This window comes from Amphibalanus amphitrite, unplaced genomic scaffold (genome assembly GCF_019059575.1).
Source record: "Amphibalanus amphitrite isolate SeventyFive unplaced genomic scaffold, NRLGWU_Aamphi_draft 000245F_arrow, whole genome shotgun sequence".
Lineage (NCBI taxonomy): Eukaryota > Metazoa > Arthropoda > Thecostraca > Balanomorpha > Balanidae > Amphibalanus > Amphibalanus amphitrite.
The window spans coordinates 576,137-595,939 of NW_024881740.1; the positions used below are offsets into that span (position 1 = coordinate 576,137).

Sequence of the window (19,803 nt, forward strand, 5' to 3'; positions counted from 1 at the left end):
CCCCCATATGCGTTCTAGGATGGGAAAATGGCATGTGCGGGCGAAGGTTAAGAGTCGCACTGTTATTTAGCGTAATAATCATCACCAATAAATTTGTTCTTCAAGTGATGGATTAACCCGCGCCCTGGTGGGGGGGGGGGCTATTTTTTTGCCCCCTCCAGACTTTTCGATATATCTCCAGAACCGCTGCGCCAATCGTCACCAAACTTTCAGTACCCTCCCGGACATCAATTTTACACATTGTGACCAAAGATTTTTCCAAAGGCTATGATAGGTTGGCCGAAAATGACGTCAGAGTGACGTCATGTCCTGCCGTTTTCGACCCAAAAAAGGGTTTCGCGGGAAGAGCTGTCAGGCCTATAGCTTTGCAAATACAGAAAAACGATAAAACATAAAAGCTGTAGAATGGACAGGGCTACAAAACTGCTATCTCGGATTTTTGAAATTTTTGGATTTTGACCCAAAAAAATCAAAAAATAGATTTTTTTTTGTAAATAATAGCCGAAAAATCCAAAAAGTTTTTTGAATTTCGCAAAAACCGGAACATATGTGATAATCCTTACTGCATTCTATCCACATACCAAATTTGAGATTGCTACCTCTTTTTTTGGCGAAGTTATAGCGAAAAAACTGTTCAAAATTGATGACGTCAAATTTTCAAACTCAATTTTTAGCAATTCTAGACCCCGTAGCGCAAAACAAAGACACCATTAGACTCCCCGTGACGAGCTGCATCGAATCAATACCCATTTTATGCAAAACTATCAACTTTAAAATTTGACCTTTTTTGACCTGGCTTTGACCTGACCTTCACCAGAAAGTGACCTAAGCTGTACCTGATAGTCTTATAACCAACACAATTGAGTTGGAAATGAAAAATTGGCCATAAAACATGCATCGCACAACCTTAGTACCTAAAGTTGGGTTCATGTGACCTGACCTGTGACCCTTGGTGACCTGACCTGTGACCTGACCTGGTAATGTCAGTGACCTCTTATAGCAACTTTTGTACTAGGCAACTGACGCCCTATCGCTGATTCTCGACAAAATGCGTTTTCTTCGGTGTTATAGCGCATTCCCTAGATGACCCGTGAACGGTGAACATTTCATCTTTGACCTGACCTGTGACGTCATCGGTGACCCCGAGGTAAATGAAATTTGGTTTCCTTCAACAAATTTGACAGGCCTTTCGAACGCCGTTTGAATTTTGCGGATCCGTTCAGTAGTTTTGGAGATACGAGGGGGGCAAAAAATAGCCCCCCCACCAGGTCGCGTTATAAACAGACCCCACCAGGGCGCGGGTTAAATCAAATTATTTAGGGGAAGTTGGGGCAATGCCGGAGTTGGGGCAAAGCCGAAATTCGAGATATTTCGAAAACCTTTCGACATGGATGCCACCTGTCAGTGATGCTCTGAAGCTTAGGTGACTACCAATTATCACATGTTTGTTACGAGTCGTCATTCGGAATACTTTGGCTGTGAGGGCGCCAAGAGCGTTTTCAAGGTACGTTTCCCTTGTACTACATGCGCCTTTGAAGCTGCATTTCTTACTCATTATGCTACCGTTTGTCTGGCCAATTCGGTCAAGTAATCTTCAGCATGTCTTTGCATAAGTGTGCTGCCTATTTGAAATTTATACAGCACGCTGAAAAGTTATGGGCCTGCAAATGAAAGTATGGCTGGCTAGGGTAATGCCGAAAACGTGCAATTACGCACGTTAAAGCACGCTACGTGGACTTTACTGCTGTAGAATAGCAACGCGTATTTTTAGCCACGCAAATCACACTTTCAACCGACACAACGGCCTGTTACATATAAGGAATGATTTACCTGGCCTTTTCTTATTATATCATACAATTATAACTTCCAGTGTGCACCAAGCGTCCTTAAGCTCTTAAAACGTGTGTCAGCTTTGATGAATTCTGGATAAAGTTTGAGATAAAATGGCAAAACATCAATTTCGACATTCCCCGTAGATCATTTCTCCCATTTTCGGCTTTCCCCGCAGTCCGGGGCAACGCCGAAAAAGTCACTTTTTTGATATTTTTAGTTTGGGCGCTTAACGGTATGCGAATTCATCAAATGCGCCTGGTGTGTTTAAAAGGCAAAAGACTGGCCTCTCGAATGACGCCAACAAGAATAGCTTCTGTTGTCTACCTTGCGTGCTACGGGCGTCAGAAAAAAGTATTCGGCGTTCCCCCAACTTCCCCTTAATATCAGCTCTGAATGTACGCAGCTTTGTCAAAACTGATGTTAGGCAGACGATACGTGCCAGTGCACCTAAAGCTGATACTTGCGTGCTGTCAGAACTCGGAGCTGCCGTCAGAGCCACGCAACAGTGTTGGAATTGCTATTTCGCAGAGCTTTATCAGAACTACCATTCGGGAGCAGGAGCTGCGAGAGCTGGCAGTCCCCATTTATCACACCTTCTATCTAGCAGCTGCAGGAGCCGACATTCGACAGCTGCCGAAGTCGCTATTCTACAGCTGCCATGAGCTGGCAGTCGCGAAATTTCAGCAGCTGCCAGAGCCGACATTCGGCAGCTATACCAGAGCTGGCAGACGGCAGCTGCCAGAGCCGACATTCGGCAGCTGCTAGAGCTGGCAGTCGGCAGCTATACCGGAGCTGGCAGTCGGCAGCTATACCGGGGCTGGCAGTCGGCAGCTATACCAGCTGGCAGTCGGCAGCTATACCGGGGCTGGCAGTCGGCAGCTATACCGGAGCTGGCAGTCGGCAGCTATACCGGAGCTGGCAGTCGGCAGCTGCCGGAGCTGGCAGTCGGCAGTTGCTAGAGCTGGCAGTCGGCAGCTTTACCGGAGCTGGCAGTCGGCAGCTATACCGGAGCTGGCAGTCGGCAGCTGCTAGAGCTGGCAGTCGGCAGCTGCTAGAGCTGGCAGTCGGCAGCTGCTAGAGCTGGCAGTCGGCACTCGGCAGCTATACCGGAGCTGGCAGTCGGCAGCTATACCAGAGCTGGCAGTCGGCAGCTGCCATTATCTGACCGAGTCCTCCGGCGGCGGTCGGCTGCCGACCCTGGTAATCCCCGGCCAAACCGGCCTCCGCCTGACGACAGTCCATAGCCACGCCGCCGCGAGGCGGCAGACGATCCTGTCACGATAACAAACTTGGACTGCTGCGGACGCTCACCTAACAGGATGACGACCCATCACAAAAATAGACGGAGCTGTCGCGTGCAACCGGTGACGACGAAACAAATACCGCACAGTCGAGCCGACTTCCTTGATTGAAAATGGTGAGGTAACCTTAACACACCCTGATAGCATTTGCGGGAGATTCTCTTTACATCTTTTGTCATGCTAAGTAAAATGATAGGTGGGATGGTTGGGTGAGAACATGAGGCTTGCATTCGTCAAGGAAATGCTATAATGCACTTGATAATTGCCTACATCATTTATAAAACCGCATTATTTGTTATACCTACTGCACTAGCTACTAAGGGTGCATTACAAAGTTACCTACTCATTTTCTTCCGATCAGTTTTCAATTAAACTTGAGCTTTAAAAATAATAATAAACTAATTAAAAAAAATCAATTAAGGGTCTGCTTCATAGAAACTTTGCAAGCAAATCATATATCCGGACAAACAGTAGGTAAACAAACTGGCAGTGGACATTGGACAGGTCTCCTGTCCATGCAGACGACGGGGGAGACGGAAAGACGACAAACGGACGGACATGTGGCCAGACATACGACACAGCCAGACGAAGTAGACGGTCAGACTGGCAGTCTGTCGGGACTGAAGGACTGGCGGGACAGGAGGGACGGAAGGCCCGCTCATGAGATGCGCCATGCGGAGGCCCTCTGATTCGGCAGGTGATTGCGGCGGCAAAAAGTGTCGGTGGCCGTCTCGGTACTCGGGAGTACAGGAGAGGACAGCGATCGCCACTCGGCCGACCGACACCCCATCGTGGGAGACGGAGCGCTGCAGAGGTCAGCGGGGTCAGAGGGAGACGGAGGGCTGCAGAGGTCAGCGGGGGTCACAACGGTTTTGTGCTTACTCAGCATACGGAACATCAATATGAGTGCAGAGGACGAGCGCTATCGATGCATGCGCTAATTTCTGCATAATTGCTGAACAGTATTTTTGCATTTACGAACGTCCTGTAAGTGAAAGACTCAATCAACATGTTCCGTCATAAAATATTCGTCTTTGCAATATTCTTTCTTTTCTAGGTATATTTTAAAAATTAAGACGTCACAACTGTCTGTGATAATAGACACAAGTGGTGAACTTTTGAAGCGTCATCTTCGTACACACGAAACTAACGTTCTATTCACAAGTGAAATCATTCAGATAACACCTCGTTCAAAGCGTGCTGTGGCGCTACGCTCCCATAAATGCACCACAGTCATATCATCTATCATTATTACGAGGCTGCTGTCTAAATTTCTGTTCTGACCACGGATGACTTGTTGTAACAACACTCGTATATCAATACATTACCACGTGTACAATACCAACATTACCCAAAACAATCTATGAAGCTAAGCACTTAATTTCAAACGGTTGGACCAACAACTATAAAAATATTGGAGTTAATGATTAAAGAGTCTGTAGTAATCCAAAAGTTTGGCGATTGATTATGCTGCGACTTTGTGAGGTCTGTCGTCCATGGTTGGAAAACGAAATGTCGAGGCATGACAAGCATTCCTCCCGAAAAACGATGGTAGGAACTAGGAAGATTGTTTGCTAGTATTGTTGTTTATCTTATTGCTAAGTGATCTCACTGATTGCTTATTAGCGTTTCACATGATACATACAGTAAAGACTATTTCAACGCCATGTCGTGCTAAACTGAACTGTCTGTGTAGTTTTATGGTTAGTTCTATGGTTAGATCCGTTCAGTTTTTCTCAAGGAAAACGTATCTGGTATATCCCATCAGTAATTCCTTCCAACATTCATGAAAAGCTCACTGTGATAAGCATCAGTTCAGCGTAGGCACCTTTGACAGCCTGTTTCGCCGAATTTACACCGACGGCTCCGCTCCTATTATGCAACTTTGCAGACAACTGGAAACTCCTTATTACACAAGCAATAGGGACCGCGCATTGACTTTATGAATATATCAAGGATTACTTGTGGTTAGAGTTGTCAAGAAACAGAAACAATACAAGCTCCATCGGGAAAGTAACCATACTTGCATGTAACCGATGCGATAATGATGAGCTTTATAGAATAAACTACAAATATTTTATGGAGATCAACAATCAACATGCATTTGTGGCTACTTCCTGTTGAACATCGGAAATAAGTCCATTGTATAGATTACGCCGACTATCTCAGGCTGGTCCACGAGATTGTTGAATAGAACATACAGTCCACTCATACGTAGTTTCTGCCGTTCCAAGATAGCAGTTTTGATGACATGGTGAATAAACTAACGGTAGGTAGCGTGCAACATGTCCATAACGGCCACGATTAGGCTGAAGATTAGTCATTGGGCAGGCAGACGCTTTCGTTATTGAAACCGTTAGAGCTGCACTTGCCGATGGAGATACAGACACATGCATGCATAAACGGCATGCCGAACTATGGTGGGACTATTTGCTACCGTTCTGAATCAATCGTATAGGTACGTACAAGCATTATAACAATTATTGCATCAATCAAATCATGCCTTGAAAATATGATACATGGTAGCTAATGATATGGAGTCATGGACACAAGTGTGAGTAACGGTATTAACTGGCATTGAATTCATCAACGCATATCAGTTAAATCTGAGAAAAAAAGCTTGAAGAAGTGGTGACAATTTAATGAACGATCTATTCTAAGATATCAGATGGCTCTAACCGACCTATCCACTTACGACCGTGTGCAGTGTGATGTAGCTGTCAAATGGCCGCTAAATTGAGCGGTTGTGTGTTTCCGGAGGCTGTCAGCGGAGGCGGCTGGGTCTGGCTGGCCGGCTCCGTGCAAAGACACACCTCCCTCCCCGGGCTGCACCCTCCGCCGCCGCTGTGCGCTGTCGGCTCGGCGCTGCGGCGCGGCGGCGGCGGCGGCGGCGGCGTCCCAAGGCCGGCGCGCCGTCAGTCGCCCCTCGGACTCGGCGCGGTCAGGACGTGTCGCTTGGTGTGCCGCTATGATGGCCGCGTACCCCGGCAGCTCGGGCTCCGGCTCGGCGCGGCGGGCCGCGCTCGGCTCGCCCCAGCCGCCCCTGGAGCGCTCGGCCAGCTCGACAGGTGTGTCGCGCCGCACGGACACGGTCAGTCTTCGCGAGTTTCTGCGCTCACACGCGCTGCCGGCACTGGTGCGGATCACCACAGGAGAGCAGCGGTCGGCAGAGCTGCGCACTCAGGTGGACCTGTCGCGGCCGGTGCTGCTGTACCGCGTCTACCAGTCGGTGAAGATTCACGCGCGCAGTCTGATGCGCAGCGAGACTGGCGACCTGGAGGAGGTCGGGCCGGCCATCGTCATCCCGGAGGGCTACAGAGGTGAGTCCGGCCGGCCGGCCCGGATGGTGCAAGCAGCCGTTTTCACGACGGGCTATCCGGCGAATGCACCTGATTTGACCAAATTTGCACCTAATCTCTTTTACAGCAAATATCTTCATTTTATGAATTTATTTCAGTGTTTTAATCGATGATGCTCTCTGATAATATGACAAAGCAGGCATATAAGCAATTAGTGCAACCCTAGCTGATAGCTCTGCTAAGAGACACACTGAACCTTGCCGGTCCCGTAGCTCAGTTGGTAGAGCGTTGGACTCCGCGGGGTGAGAGCACGCGTTCCCGGTTATAACAGTCCGGGTTCGAAGCGCGACGGGCGCTCGACATTTATGGGCCTCCTGACAGGTATGGTTGCGGTTGGTGGCAGGCCGTAGCCAGGCGAAGTCAGTGAGGGGACCGGCCGTGCGCGGCTATGTGCGCACGTTAAACTTTGGACTCTAAATTCTGCCATAGAACTGAAATTGCGCGATCGGAGGGTAGAGGGCAGGGTCACCGCAACAAGCTTCGCTTAGCGTTGGCTCTGTCCTTGTGAATCCTTCCTATCAAAAGGTTCGGACTAAATTTATTTAAAAAAAACTGATTTGACCAAATCTGCACCTGATCTGTACCAGATGTGCACCAAATGTGTACCAGATGGCCGTCGTGAAAACGGCTAATATGAGCTGACCAGAGGGAGACGGAGGGGACTCTGTAGTCGTTGCAGAGGGTTAAATAGTGAGTCTTGATTGTCCCACAGGGAGTGCAGATTAGGATTTATGCTCAGAACAACACAGGAAATCCAGCCTGCGGGCTGGCCAATATTCGGGAAACGTGAATGAATTCATGACAGATGGTTGTCCTTTGGTCCAGCACGAACTCTTCCGGGATGAACTGACGAGCTGGCTGAGAGACTGACAATGACGGCTGTGGTAGTTGAACCTCCGTATGGCGTTCAACACGCGCAGACGGAGCCGTTTGACTCGCCCCGCACAGTGCCTCGATCCCGAGCGGCAGCCTCGTCCATCAGCGCTGATCAGACACGGGAGCGCCTGTGGTGGGGCCACTCAGACCATTTGGGGATTGGCCGCGGTCCATCAGCCCTAATGTACCAATAAATTGGCCGTGGGAGAGGTAGGTAAGCGAGATGGTTGTCCGTTTCTTGCGAGGCCCATACAGTCACAAATCAGACAGACGGTAAAATCATTAACTTCAGTCGGACCGCACGTCAGTTTTTCCTTCATAATAGACGTCACAAGCGGTGATCGACGCAGGTCTCAGACGAAATGGTTTGACGCAGTTGCAAATATTTCCTAATGCTTATCAGAATTGGAGAAGTTGGCACGATCACATGGCTGTTATGAGGTGCTTGTGTGAAAATGGGTTTATTTTTACCTGAACAGCATGCAAAATTAGGGCATGACAATTAAACTGGTTATAATTAAATTACGACAATAGTCAACGGCAAACGCTTATCAAAGCTAACACCGTTCACTCTCGATGCCATCCGATGAGTTTTTAAACCGATTTTCCTTCACGTCGCATTACAACTTGTGAAATCCGTTGTCTCTAGGCCATCATTTCACAACAATCCGCTACCTCTGACATTTCAACACTGTAATGTTTTTAGTTCAATTTTCCGGTATGTGGTTTATTCATTTCGAACGTTATCCGACCTTCCCCTATCACTTAAGCCGTCCCATCAAAAAGGTGTCTAAATCCACCACTATAAAACTTTCAACCATGGTTCCTGATCGGCTCAAGGTAACAAAATATAAAAAGCACAACCTTTCCAAAATAACAATGACTTGTGGCACCATTTTAGGCACCGCACTGTGGCCCATAATCCACCTAGAGCTGAGGGTTTTCTCCAAAGCCGGCCTAGCCTTACCGCCATCGAACCAACCTGTGTGCAAGCTGGGCCATCCGGCGGCCCATGCTTGACATGCCCTGCAACGGACCGGGCACCATCAGTGCGCTAAGTGTCACCCATTAGCACGGGCACTAGAGCGCGGGTTACAGCGTCATTTGCACCAGATGAGTGCGCCAAACGGGTCCGCTGCAGCAGAGGAGCTCCGTACGGGAGCTGTGTCAAATGGCTGTGTACGGTCGCCAGGAGGAAGGTTGAGCCGCGTACGGTACTCGCAGCCCCAAGACCATTAGGCTGTCGGTTGTAGATGATGAGTTAGCTCGGTTGTCGGTTAGCTCGGTTGTAAGTTAGCTCTGGGCTCATACGGGAGAGGGGGCGGGGGGGGGGGGGGCGGAACAGCGCGGCCGTCTCAGCCGGACTAAGGTCAAAACCCATTTGCCTCATAGTCACTATCGCATCGCCACAATCTTCAAGATCGCCACCTGCAGACACAGTCGTGGCCTTCCAATTCTAACGGGCCCGTCTCGGCCCCCTCTCTCCAGGGCACGAGCCAGCACGCGCCAGCTCAGCTTCGTGAGTCCAGTGACGTCAGACACAGTCCAGTGACGTCACCGCCACCCCGAGAGCTCCCCACCCCCATCCCAGCCCCCTCCGCTCCATCGACAGGGGCGCGCCCGGCCCCGGGGCGAGGGTCCGGAGTTCCGGACAGACGGAGGCCGCCCGGGTCCGACCCTGTGACGTCACAGCTCCCCGAACCGAGCGGTGATTAGTGGAACCCCGTGCCCTAGGGCGATCGGAACTACACCGTGTCTGTCGGAGCCGGACGCCGGATGATCGAGACTCGCCTCTGGGAAATGCCAGAGCTATAGGAGCCGCCAGCGTCGAAAGTGTGCCGTGGCATACGAATTGGTTGTGCCTGGTGAGGTCATGCATTCCTATGAAATCGAAACCTCGCCGCCACCGTCTGGACTGCATGGTCTGACACCGCGCATGAACAGGCCGTATTCTGATGGTTATGCAAGGCTATTCTGGAATCTGCGCTGATGGTTTAATGAGAACTCACCGTCATACATGTCTGGCTGAGAGAAAGGGCTGTTGGAACGCAGTGGTTATTGCGGAGGACCGCTCGTCTGATGCGTATCACCGTCGGGAGGTAAATCACCATTACATTATGATTCTTCAGAAACCACTGGGCAAACATGACGTGACAATTACCGCCGCTGTTCTCCGTGAGAGCCGCTGACGTGCTGACGCGACTGCGGCGGTCAGTCCGTGCGGTCCTGGGCGTTATCTATGTGTGTGTAGCGGTCAGCGCAGCTCGGGTTGCGCCAGCGCGCTGACCACACCTCGCCGGGACTCCGTCACCATTAGGCGGCCACTCGGCACGCTTGTTGCATCACCTGCCGTGTAGGTATTGTTCGGCGTGAACAGCCGTCACGGCGCGATGCCGTGCCATCGGCGGTCGGGAGGCGATCGGAGCAGCGGCGCGACTGACGGCACCCCCGGCGACGCGGCAGACCCGGAACACCAGCCGCCCAGCCGGGCCGCCGCGGAAGGTCAATTCAGGCAATTCAGGCGGAATGAAATTGATGGAGCGGCTGTCGCGCTTGCCGTGCCCGAATTTAACGCAAGCCATTAGTCAAATAGCCTGTATCTTATTTACATGTTTGACCTGAGCGTCTTCCCACGATGTTCAGCGTGTTGACCGAACGGTGGAAAACTCGCTCCGTCGACATACAGGGTACCTGGCCCATTGCCAATCGTAGCGCTCCATTGTTGCATGGCCACCACTCTTCGTAGCAGGTCCTGGCTAGACGGACAGTGTGCACATCTGCGTTCGGGGCTGGGTAATTTGCCCCTGGGTCATCTAGCTCCCCTGAATCCGGAGCTGGGCTTGATAGCTGATTAACATATCCCACTAGATGCGGGACTGGGTGGGCGGGTAGTCGTCCCACTAGGTCCGCAGTTGGGACCACAGTCTGCACCAGCTCAAGGCTGTCGTTGCAGTGCAGTCTGTCAGCGGGTCGCCCGTCCACCACTGCGCTGGCCGCCGCCGCTGTGACCTCGGCCCGACCGTGACCGCGGCGGGCGCCGCTCGGACGGGAAGGTCGGCCACTTTATGTCCCCTGGCCTGACCAAATATAGCCGGCCGAATCCGCCCGCCAGCCGCTGCCTATGCATTGACAAATTGCCGTGCACCTCCACTCCAGGGACTCTGAGGGGCGCCTGCAGTGAGCACACACACACACACACACTTGTGGGCTCTTCTGGGCTCACCCGGCCAGCCCGACCAGCACATGAAGTCCATAGCTGAAATGTGGAATGTGAAAATATTGCTCACAAGGGGAAATTTGTCGGAATCATTGTGTGTTGCTTACGATGTTACGCTGTTCATGAGACCGGTTTTCGATGATCCTTTCAGTTGCCCCATTCTAAGTATTTAACAAACGTAGAACTAAATGCTGAATATGTCCCTATCAGCCAGCATATCAGACGAGCCTCAAATGGCTGTTGCTCCGACGAAACTGCAGAGCTCCCAGAAGTCAGCCCCGGGCCGACTTCGGAGAAGGTGCGCACCCCAGAGCCCCTCAGAGCCGTGCGCCCTAACCCGCAGACAGAGGCGGTCAGCGAAGCCGGACCTGCGGGCGCCAGCAGCACATCGTCGAGACAGAGAGGAGAGATGAAGTGTCCCCTCCCGGCACGGCGCCATCGCTCACATCACTTACAGGAACTGCCCAGCAATGGTGACGTGACATCACTACCCGTCGGCATCGCTACCTCACGGCAAAAATGACGAAAACGTCATATTTGGTGAGCAGATGTATATCGTATATTTGAACGATTCGCAAAAATGTGAATGCATAGTTAGTTTCTATGCATGGACCCCCAGGCCTCGGGACATTGTGTCATACCCGGGTGGCTGATTTTCCGAATAGTACGCGTATACGTCATCTTTCATCTCCGCCGGTGAGCTGGCGCCGCTGGTGAGGTGCGGTTCTTACCTGGCGCTGAATCACTCGCCGGGTGACGCCAGTTGCCGGCGAGGGCCGGGGGACGGTGTCTGGTCGGGACTGGCCGTGACCGGCCCGCGGCCCGTGCCGTCGCCACCGCCGCCGCCGCCGCCGCCGCCGCTGCTGCTGCTGCATGACAATGGTGGTTAGCGGGGAGCGGTCAACTCTCGTGGTTCGCCGGTCGGCTCCGCAGTCCGTCTGTCGACCCCTCGCGGCTGTCCGGGGTGCGCGGCTCCGCGAAGTCCGCTGCTCCGGTGGCCAGTGAGCTGTCACCGGTCGGTTGATTTGTCAGCTCTCAGTCTGCTGGTTTGCCCCAGGGCTGAATTCCTCGGTAATGAGTGTGCCGACTGTCTGGTGACACTCAGTGAACGGAACGGTGACCTGGAGAGAGCGCGCCTAACCGGAGCCCCGCGCCTGCGTTAGAGGATATTTCCGCCAGTGTATGGCACTACTATCCTTATGGATAAACTGTTAAAAGCCGCTACTCATGACATGTGTAAATCTATGCTACCCACAAGGCACGTTTTATTGCACCTTGTTGATTAGTTTTGTAATTTATCTTCTTTTTTACGCGTCCCGCAGTTCTCAAACGTTTAATTAGCGTCGGACACTCGTGCCACTCAATGAAGCCACTCAAATGCAAACGATTGCATAACGTCTGCAACAGCGCTGAAAGAGCTAATGAATCATCAATGCCATTTTCAGCTCATACCGCGCCCCAGTCTCAACTCTTGCGTAACTCTCAGAATGGGCTGCACCAATGCTTATCTCACAAAACAGCACAGAGCACACTTCAGCGCGCCTCAGCAGCTCTTTGAGGCGTGCAGGTCAGGTCGGCGCCGCTCCTGGCGTAGCGTTGCGTTGCGTCGTTCGTGACGGTCTCAAGTGGCCCCGACGGGTCGCCCATTATCACTCGGCGGGGTTCCGAGGCGGCGCCTTGCATACAGAGAGGACTCGATTGGGCCGCGTCATAAAGTTGGCCGCGCCGCGCCGCAGACAGTGACCGGTGAATATTCATGTGCGGGGTGATGTATGAGCTGCGCTGAGGCAGATAAACAGCGCCGTGCGGGGGTCACGTCCACGCCAGGCTCAACCGGCCGAGCACTGGGACCCAAGACGGATAGAGGCAGTCATTCAGGGCACGACAGATGCACATACGTGCCGTCCGGGGTCCAATGAGAGAGGCAGATGCCGTGGCAGGGCCCGGCAGACGGGCATATGGCGGCCCAGATGCCAGTCAGAAGAAGAACCCGACAGAAATGAACAGGCGTTTTCCTAGAGCCTGATTTAGATACACAGGCCTGCGGATCTAACAGACAGAATAACGATCGCCTGGACCTAATGCACAGGAAAATATTTATATAATGTAGAGGTGTATTTTTGTGGACAACTACACTGTGGTGGAGAACACAGTACAATAGTTTCATAATTTAGACATCATAAAACACAGGCTAACACATTTGAGGCCGCCAGTGGGTAGGTAAGCATTACGGCACAATTTGACTTCACACATGTGCTGTACGTGTTGTCCGAGCACAGGTCTATGGTCTGAGCTGTATCATATACCCCGCGGTGCTATGTGCGGGCCACCCACGTCAGTCTAGCACCGATCTCTGACAGCATCTGCGTGCGCCGCTCCCGGCGACCGTGGGTTTCCGACGTGACTGGCCGCTCCCAGAGGGCCGCTCCTGTAAGAGCACGACTGCGAACAAGAGCGCCGGGCGTTCGCGGCGCGGGAGAGAGCCGTGACCAGCTCCCGGCATTTCCAAACTCTTATTAGTCATGTTTTGGCGTACCATCCGTGCCAGCGCCAGTCGTCGGAAGCCAAATCTCATGGAAGATAACTGGCCTTGAGCACGCTTCTTTGTTCGGCGGGGCATATCGTGCGGTTTAAGACGCTACAGCCGACCTGGCGTTTGTTCCTTTCGTGTGGAATGGGCCGCGGCGGTCTGAACAGCGCTGAACGAGGTCTGCCAAGAGCTAATGTTGTCCGACCTGATTGTACCTTTCGTTGAGTGTATAACGCCCCTCGCTGTGAAGATTCTCCCCGTCGTTTCCGCCTGGCCCCAGACCAGTATTCCGCTCTCACATTCCATGCTGTCTAATTATCGGGCCTTCCTCCTGCCGTCGGTCGGCGGGCTGATCTCACCGTTAGCGGGGTTATCGAACGGCGGCAAGGTCAGCGGTGCCTGCAACCGAGCCCTCCCGGTCCGGGGACCGGCCACAGACAAAACGCTCCGCGTCCACCGGCTGCGAGTGGATCCGGTCCATGTTGGTGGACGGGTTAGAGATGGAGTCATGGACGGGCTACTGACTGGACGTCTGCTGTTCAGTGTCTATGGACCGTCTACAGTCTCCTGTCCGTGGATCGGCTAGACTCCTGTCTGTCTATGGACCGGCTGCAGACAGGACGTCTGCTATCCATAGACCGGCTACGAACGCCTCCTATTCGCGGACTGTCTACAGACGGGACGTCCCCTCTCTATGGACCAGCTACAGACGAGACGTCTATCTATAGACCGGCTACAGCCGCAGACAGCAGCGTCCCGTGTCCATGGACTGGCTACAGGTACACCATCTCGTGTCATATGGAACGACTACAGTCGGAGCGTCCCGTGTCTGACGATGAGCTACAGATACAGCGTCCTCTGTACCTGCCCTGGATGGGAGCGTTTCATGTTGCAATGCACGTGTTTACCGGCTAAAGAACTGAACATCTCATGTCTGTGGAACAGGTTCAGGGTCTGCACCATGCCGCCAGGCGCGGGAGAGTCTGTCACGACTTATGAACTCGAGTTGGTAAACAGCTCTGTACATCTGGGCTTCATATACCGGGTCGCTGTTGCTGTCTGATAACATCGGTCCTGTCAGCGGAACTGTCCACTAGCCGCCGTCATCCTGTCTGGAGGGAACGGATCCGATACCGCTGAACATCGGCTCGAAATGGAACCGGCGCACTTTTTATCCGATAACTGGTTCCAGTGGTATAGAAGCCATGAAACATGTTGCTGACCGCGATGATTCCCAGAAACAGTAGCCTGCTGGTCTCTTAATGTGGTTCTAAACAGTCGGGTTTTGTTTTTAACTGTCGATTGTCAACAGTTGCCATGTGTGCCAGCAGGTAGACGTTTGAAATTCAATCCACCACCAAACAGCGAAAAGCTTGTACACCGTCAGCTTTCCTGAGCAACAGCAATCGGTTCAAGTGGTGACGGCAGAATAGGTTGCATGCATCAAATCACCTTGAACGCTAATAAAATACGGAATAACGCCAACGCTCTGTCGTGCGGAAATGTTTAGTTTGCACACGATTTACCATCATGGCCATTCTACCGCTCCATATTTCACAACTAGCTGACATTTAAACAGGACTCACGATCTCCGACTCGCACTTTCATGTCGGGAAGCGCGTGGCTGTCACAAATCACGGTAATAGCCTGGGACGGCCTGTGTGTATGTGGCCGGCGTGACTGAGTTTGGCAGCTCCCACCGGCGCAGTTACGTCACTCGGCGGACCTAACTGAGATCGATCGAGGACGCGTGCGGAAAATGATGTAACTGCTGGTCTCTTTCTCTCCTCCTCTTCCTCCTCTCTCTCTCGCTCTTTCTTCCTCTCGCTCTCTCTCTCTCTCTCCCCCTTTCCCCTCTTTCTGCATCCACGGGTCATTCTCAGTGTTCGGCTGTGGAAACTTTTGACGAATTGATAGAACTGCAGCCACCTCTCGTAGACGGAGCAACAGGCTTCAAGTTGAAGACGTTGGCAGGGGTTTCGAATATGCGTGCTATGACTTCTGAATCGGCAGTCGAGTGACGGCGCATATGATCGGTGAGCGCTCAGACAGATCCTGTCCACTGAGCTCTGCAGTCACCCGGTGCGCGGCGCGCGGCCCGCCGCCGTCCGTTGACCCTGGCCGTGAGGCTGCCGGCCGGCGGGCGCCGCTCTAACCGGCGGGTCACGACGAGACGCTCTAATGACGAGCACCGACCACCAGCTGGCGGACGCCCGCGGCGGCGTCATTAACGACACGTAGACAGGTAATACACGCGCGGTCAGACGACAGGAGACACAGGCCGAGCTGGTGGGACGCGCTGTCGACACGGCTCGACCCGGGCCGAGGAGCGGTGCCGGGCGCCGTCATGGTTTATCGCGTGCCGAGGGATCGCTGGAGGGCGGCTGCCGGTGCCGCTCACGTGATCTTGGCCGGCAGTTGGCCATGGGATCACGTGACCGGTCTGGTGCCGGCTGAGCGCCCTGAGCTGATAAGTAGCTGGGACCGGTCGGATGGAGTGGCGGCAATGCCCGGCGTCGGACGCCCTTCGCTGGTCCGTGCCGCCCGTGTTGTGGTCACAGGGCGTCCGCTGCAGGTCAAACGGCGCCCGCCGTTCGGCACTGGACGCCCTACCCTGCTCTGTCCAGTGCTCTGCTCCCTAAAGCTGAGCTGAGCGTCGAGTAGATGGCCACACCCGGCTCGGGGTTTTGGGCGTCCATGTATCGCCCATGTATCAAGGTAATGTGGCGCCTAAAGCTGATCGTAGAACACCCATTCTTTATCAAGCTGCAGCCACGGAGCGTGCCGTCGGATGGTGACAATAGTTACGACAGACACTATCATCTGTATCCGACGAGGAAGTCTTACGAGCGAGACGACTTCCGCGGACAATTAACTGGCGCCTCAATCTAATCGCAAAACAGGGCACACGAGCGCGAAAGGCTTGCATTGCCCAGAGTTACGCAGACAGAAGCGTGAGTTTGATATCCGCTGATCGCTCGCCTTGCTCGTCGGTATCGGTAGCTCCGGTCTATGTCACTTGGTGGAAGCGTTGCTTGTTTCTTTGGATCACATTACTCATATGCACTGGGTTAGACCATTTCGGTGTTTGGTTTTGAAAGATACCTTGGTTAACTATTTCTGAACTGTGTCACATGATAGTTACGACATGACAGATCTCCTGACAGCAATTGCCTTGAAGTGCATATGGCGTTTCAAGCCTGGTTTTAGTAGCACATACCATTCTGGTAACTATTTTATCGGAATATGAAATAGATGAAGAATCTACCCGAATCTTCGTTACAATCAATTTCCGTGACAGTCCCCTGAAAATGTTTCGAATTCAGAACAGGCCGCTCGCCGTGTGTTTGAACTGACGGGCATTTCCTGTCGGCAGCGGCCAGCGGTGTGGTCGCCGGTCCTTTCCGCAGCTGACTCGGTTGTCGTGACGGTCACTGAACCACCACGCGCGGTGATTATACTTTCGGCGGGCCATTTATAATGTTCGGCCCGACTGAGAGCAGCCGAAACAGCGGAAATTACAGGCCGACGAGCACACTGGGCCAGGTGATAATCACTTGTCTTCTCTGGGACCGGACAGCCGGACTTGGCGGTATTTGTCTGATCTATGACCGGACAATCAGACACAACGGTACTTGTCTGATCTCTGACCAGACAATCAGACACAGGGGCATTTGCTTCCTCTCGGACGAGACAATCAGACAGCGGGGCTTGCGTAGCTTTTTTCGGTCAGATAAACTGGAAACTGCATTGCTCTATATCTACCCTGCTAGTAAAACCACTGTTCGCACTGAATTGTGCTGGACAGTGCAGCTATCGCCATGGTGCACCAAATTGCTCGGAGCACGACTTCTGGATCTGTTCGATCCATCCATGTGGGCAGTCAGCACTTATGGTGACTAATTACAATATGTTGTGATAAACGGCAGCTGAATTTTACCTGTGAGCCGCGAGGTAACGGTCTGTCGAGATGTGTTCGGAGTTATCTACAACGACCGTCCTCAAACCTTTTCGCTGTCTCAAACAAGCATTAATCTTGAATGAAAATGATCAGAATTATTGGAGATTCCAGCTATAATTTGTAGTGAATTAGCAAGCAGCTATGATTAATTATCCGGGAAGATCAACGAGACAAACGACCCTGTTTGGAATCACTAGTTATACTGCTTTTATACTTTACTAGAGGTACAGGTTTACGCGATAACTGTATGTTTTGATTTATGTTATGTTACGGGTGCATTACCCAGCCAGCAATTTTGCTCCGGGCCCAAGCAGGCTCAAGTGCGGATTGCCCGATATTTTTAGTCGGGCTAAAGTCGGCTAGGGCTTGGGCTAAAGTCGGCGTATGACACAAAAACGCCGACTAAAGCCCATGCTCTGCCGGAGGTATGCCCGCTCTGCGAGCTCCGGACAGCCGTAGTTTAGCCCTAGTTGAGCGACGATTGGCGTTAGCCCGATTTAAGCCCGAGCCGTGAATCCATTTATATAATGGAGATTACTCTGGGCCCGAGCGGGCTGAACTCCGGCAAGCCCACTCTGTGTGCCCTGTCTATCCCGACTTAAGCCATAGAAGTGAATGGGGTTTATACATTGCAAACTACTGTGGCTTTGCTCGGGTTCGGCTCGAGTGACGGCTCCTGTTTTCTCAAGTCTCGACTTGACTTCATCTTGCTTTTGCTTCACACTGGATCAAGTAGCAAGGAGCAGCCAATGCACTTTCAGCAGGTTGTGCGGTTTCAATGCATATTTAAAATTGTTACGGTCACTCATATGCTCTGTTAACCGGTCATCGAGCATTGCGAAAGGAAAGTAGTGGTTGACTTTGATTGAATGTATATTTCAAACGACTACAGACACTCAAATGAAACACAAATACATGAAACAGTGGACTGCAAACTGCAGCAATAATATGGCATGAGTCATGAAAAAGCGCCATCAAAACTATAAAACAATCAAAGGCCCGCTAGCCTCCCTCCCCGTTCATAATACTTGGTTGAACACTCAACCGAAAGCATAAAGTAAGGACAGCAAGTAATCGCTCATAAGACATAAAGCAATTAGCAAACAATCGTTTATAAGGAACTTCACTCTGGTGAATGGGAGCTTTGGAAGCGTCTGACTCCTCCACACACACACATCTGCAGTAGGTGGTCGGCCAGCTTTCGGTGCAGTTTCCGTATATGTAGGTATTCCTACTTAATTATAAGCAGGCAGTTTCCGCTAAGCCACTTGGTGAGGGCGACTGCGGCGTCCACCCGGTCCTGGTTTGTATAACTATTCCATTTTTTTTTGAACCATTTGCTCTAATGGTACGTACCTGAAAAAGAGATTAATTGGTTTAACTTACATTGCATGTTTGATTGAAAAAAAAACTTATTGTTGCATTAATGCTGTAACAGCACTTCTCATTGATCCGTATAAAATGTTCATTCGATTTTCAACGCGGACAGAGAATGAGCGTGCACGGTGATAAGTAGATAAATATTTGTGTTTTGTTTTTCATTTTCCTGGTTCAGAAGTGCTGGTATTTCACAAAGATATAAAGGCACGGAATGCGGCTTTTCTGAGCGAGGGTATAAGTCGCCAGGCTGAACAGCTATTCAGCTTCATGTTTGATGGCGTGAAACTCAGTCAAAATCATGACGTTTACATACGATCAAGCGCACCATTCAATACACTTACCTACCGTAAAACTCCATGCCAGTCCACTTGATAAGAGCAGTGAGCACTATCCCTTCTTCGCGCTGTCACACGCGCCCAAACATCAACCACCAAATGCCCCAACACCGATGTTTCGTTTCGTCGCACAGCGCGCAGACTGACACAAACGCTGCACACGATTGGCGCAGAACTGCGCATGCGCGAACAGCCGAACAAGTATGGCTAAGCTCCGGCTTTACTCCAGTTAGCCGAAGGACACAGCCAGCTTGATCAGCCCGCGCTCCGCCCAAGTTAAGCCTGTTTTGGATGCGCGGGCAGATGTCGGGCTGAGCTACTGCTATCCGCACGTGGGCATAGCTGCGGCATGCCCCAGCTCAGCCCTAGTAAAAAATACATTGGTTTTGATCAAAGTGGGCAAACCCAAGCTAAGCCCAAGCTGCCCGACGTTTGCCACAGTTCAGCCCAAGCGAATTGCTGGCTGGGTTAGTTTGGGTGATTGACTTATATTTTTAGGTGTATTATTTGGGTAGATTTGGGTAGCTGTTTTTAATTGAACTGTAAGGGATGGTGATAGTTGCGGGGTGTTCAAGTGTTTTGTATGTTGGGCCCTTTTTGAACTCAACCCTACCCCTACCCTACCCCTACCCTACCCTACCCTACCTAACTCTACCCTACCTAACTCTACCCTACCTAACTCTACCCTACCTAACTCTACCCTACCCTACCCTACCCTGCCCTACCATACCCTACCCTACTACCCTACCCTACCCTACCCTTACACTACCCTGCCCTACCCTCACCCTACCCTACCCTACCTTACCCTAACCTACCCTACCCTACCCTACCCCTATACTACCCTACCCTAACCTACCCCTACCCTACCCTACCCTACCCTTCACTACCCTAACCTACCCTACCCTACCCCTACCCTACCCTACCTTACCCTAACCTTACCTTACCTTACCCTACCCTACCCTACCCTACCCCTACACTACCCTACCCTAACCTACCCCTACACTACACTAC

The 19,803-nt window shown here is 51.9% G+C and overlaps 1 protein-coding gene across 1 annotated transcript in view; it reads left to right on the forward strand.

The window, feature by feature from the left end:
• The first annotated feature begins 6,057 nt into the window (after positions 1 to 6,057).
• The window catches only part of LOC122386283, a 38,928-nt gene continuing 25,182 nt past the window's right edge, over positions 6,058 to 19,803 (forward strand). The window contains exon 1 of the mRNA XM_043375341.1: positions 6,058 to 6,454. Within this exon, the coding sequence (XP_043231276.1) occupies positions 6,103 to 6,454 (352 nt within the window). The 5' untranslated portion in view covers positions 6,058 to 6,102. The remainder of the gene's footprint in view (positions 6,455 to 19,803) is intronic.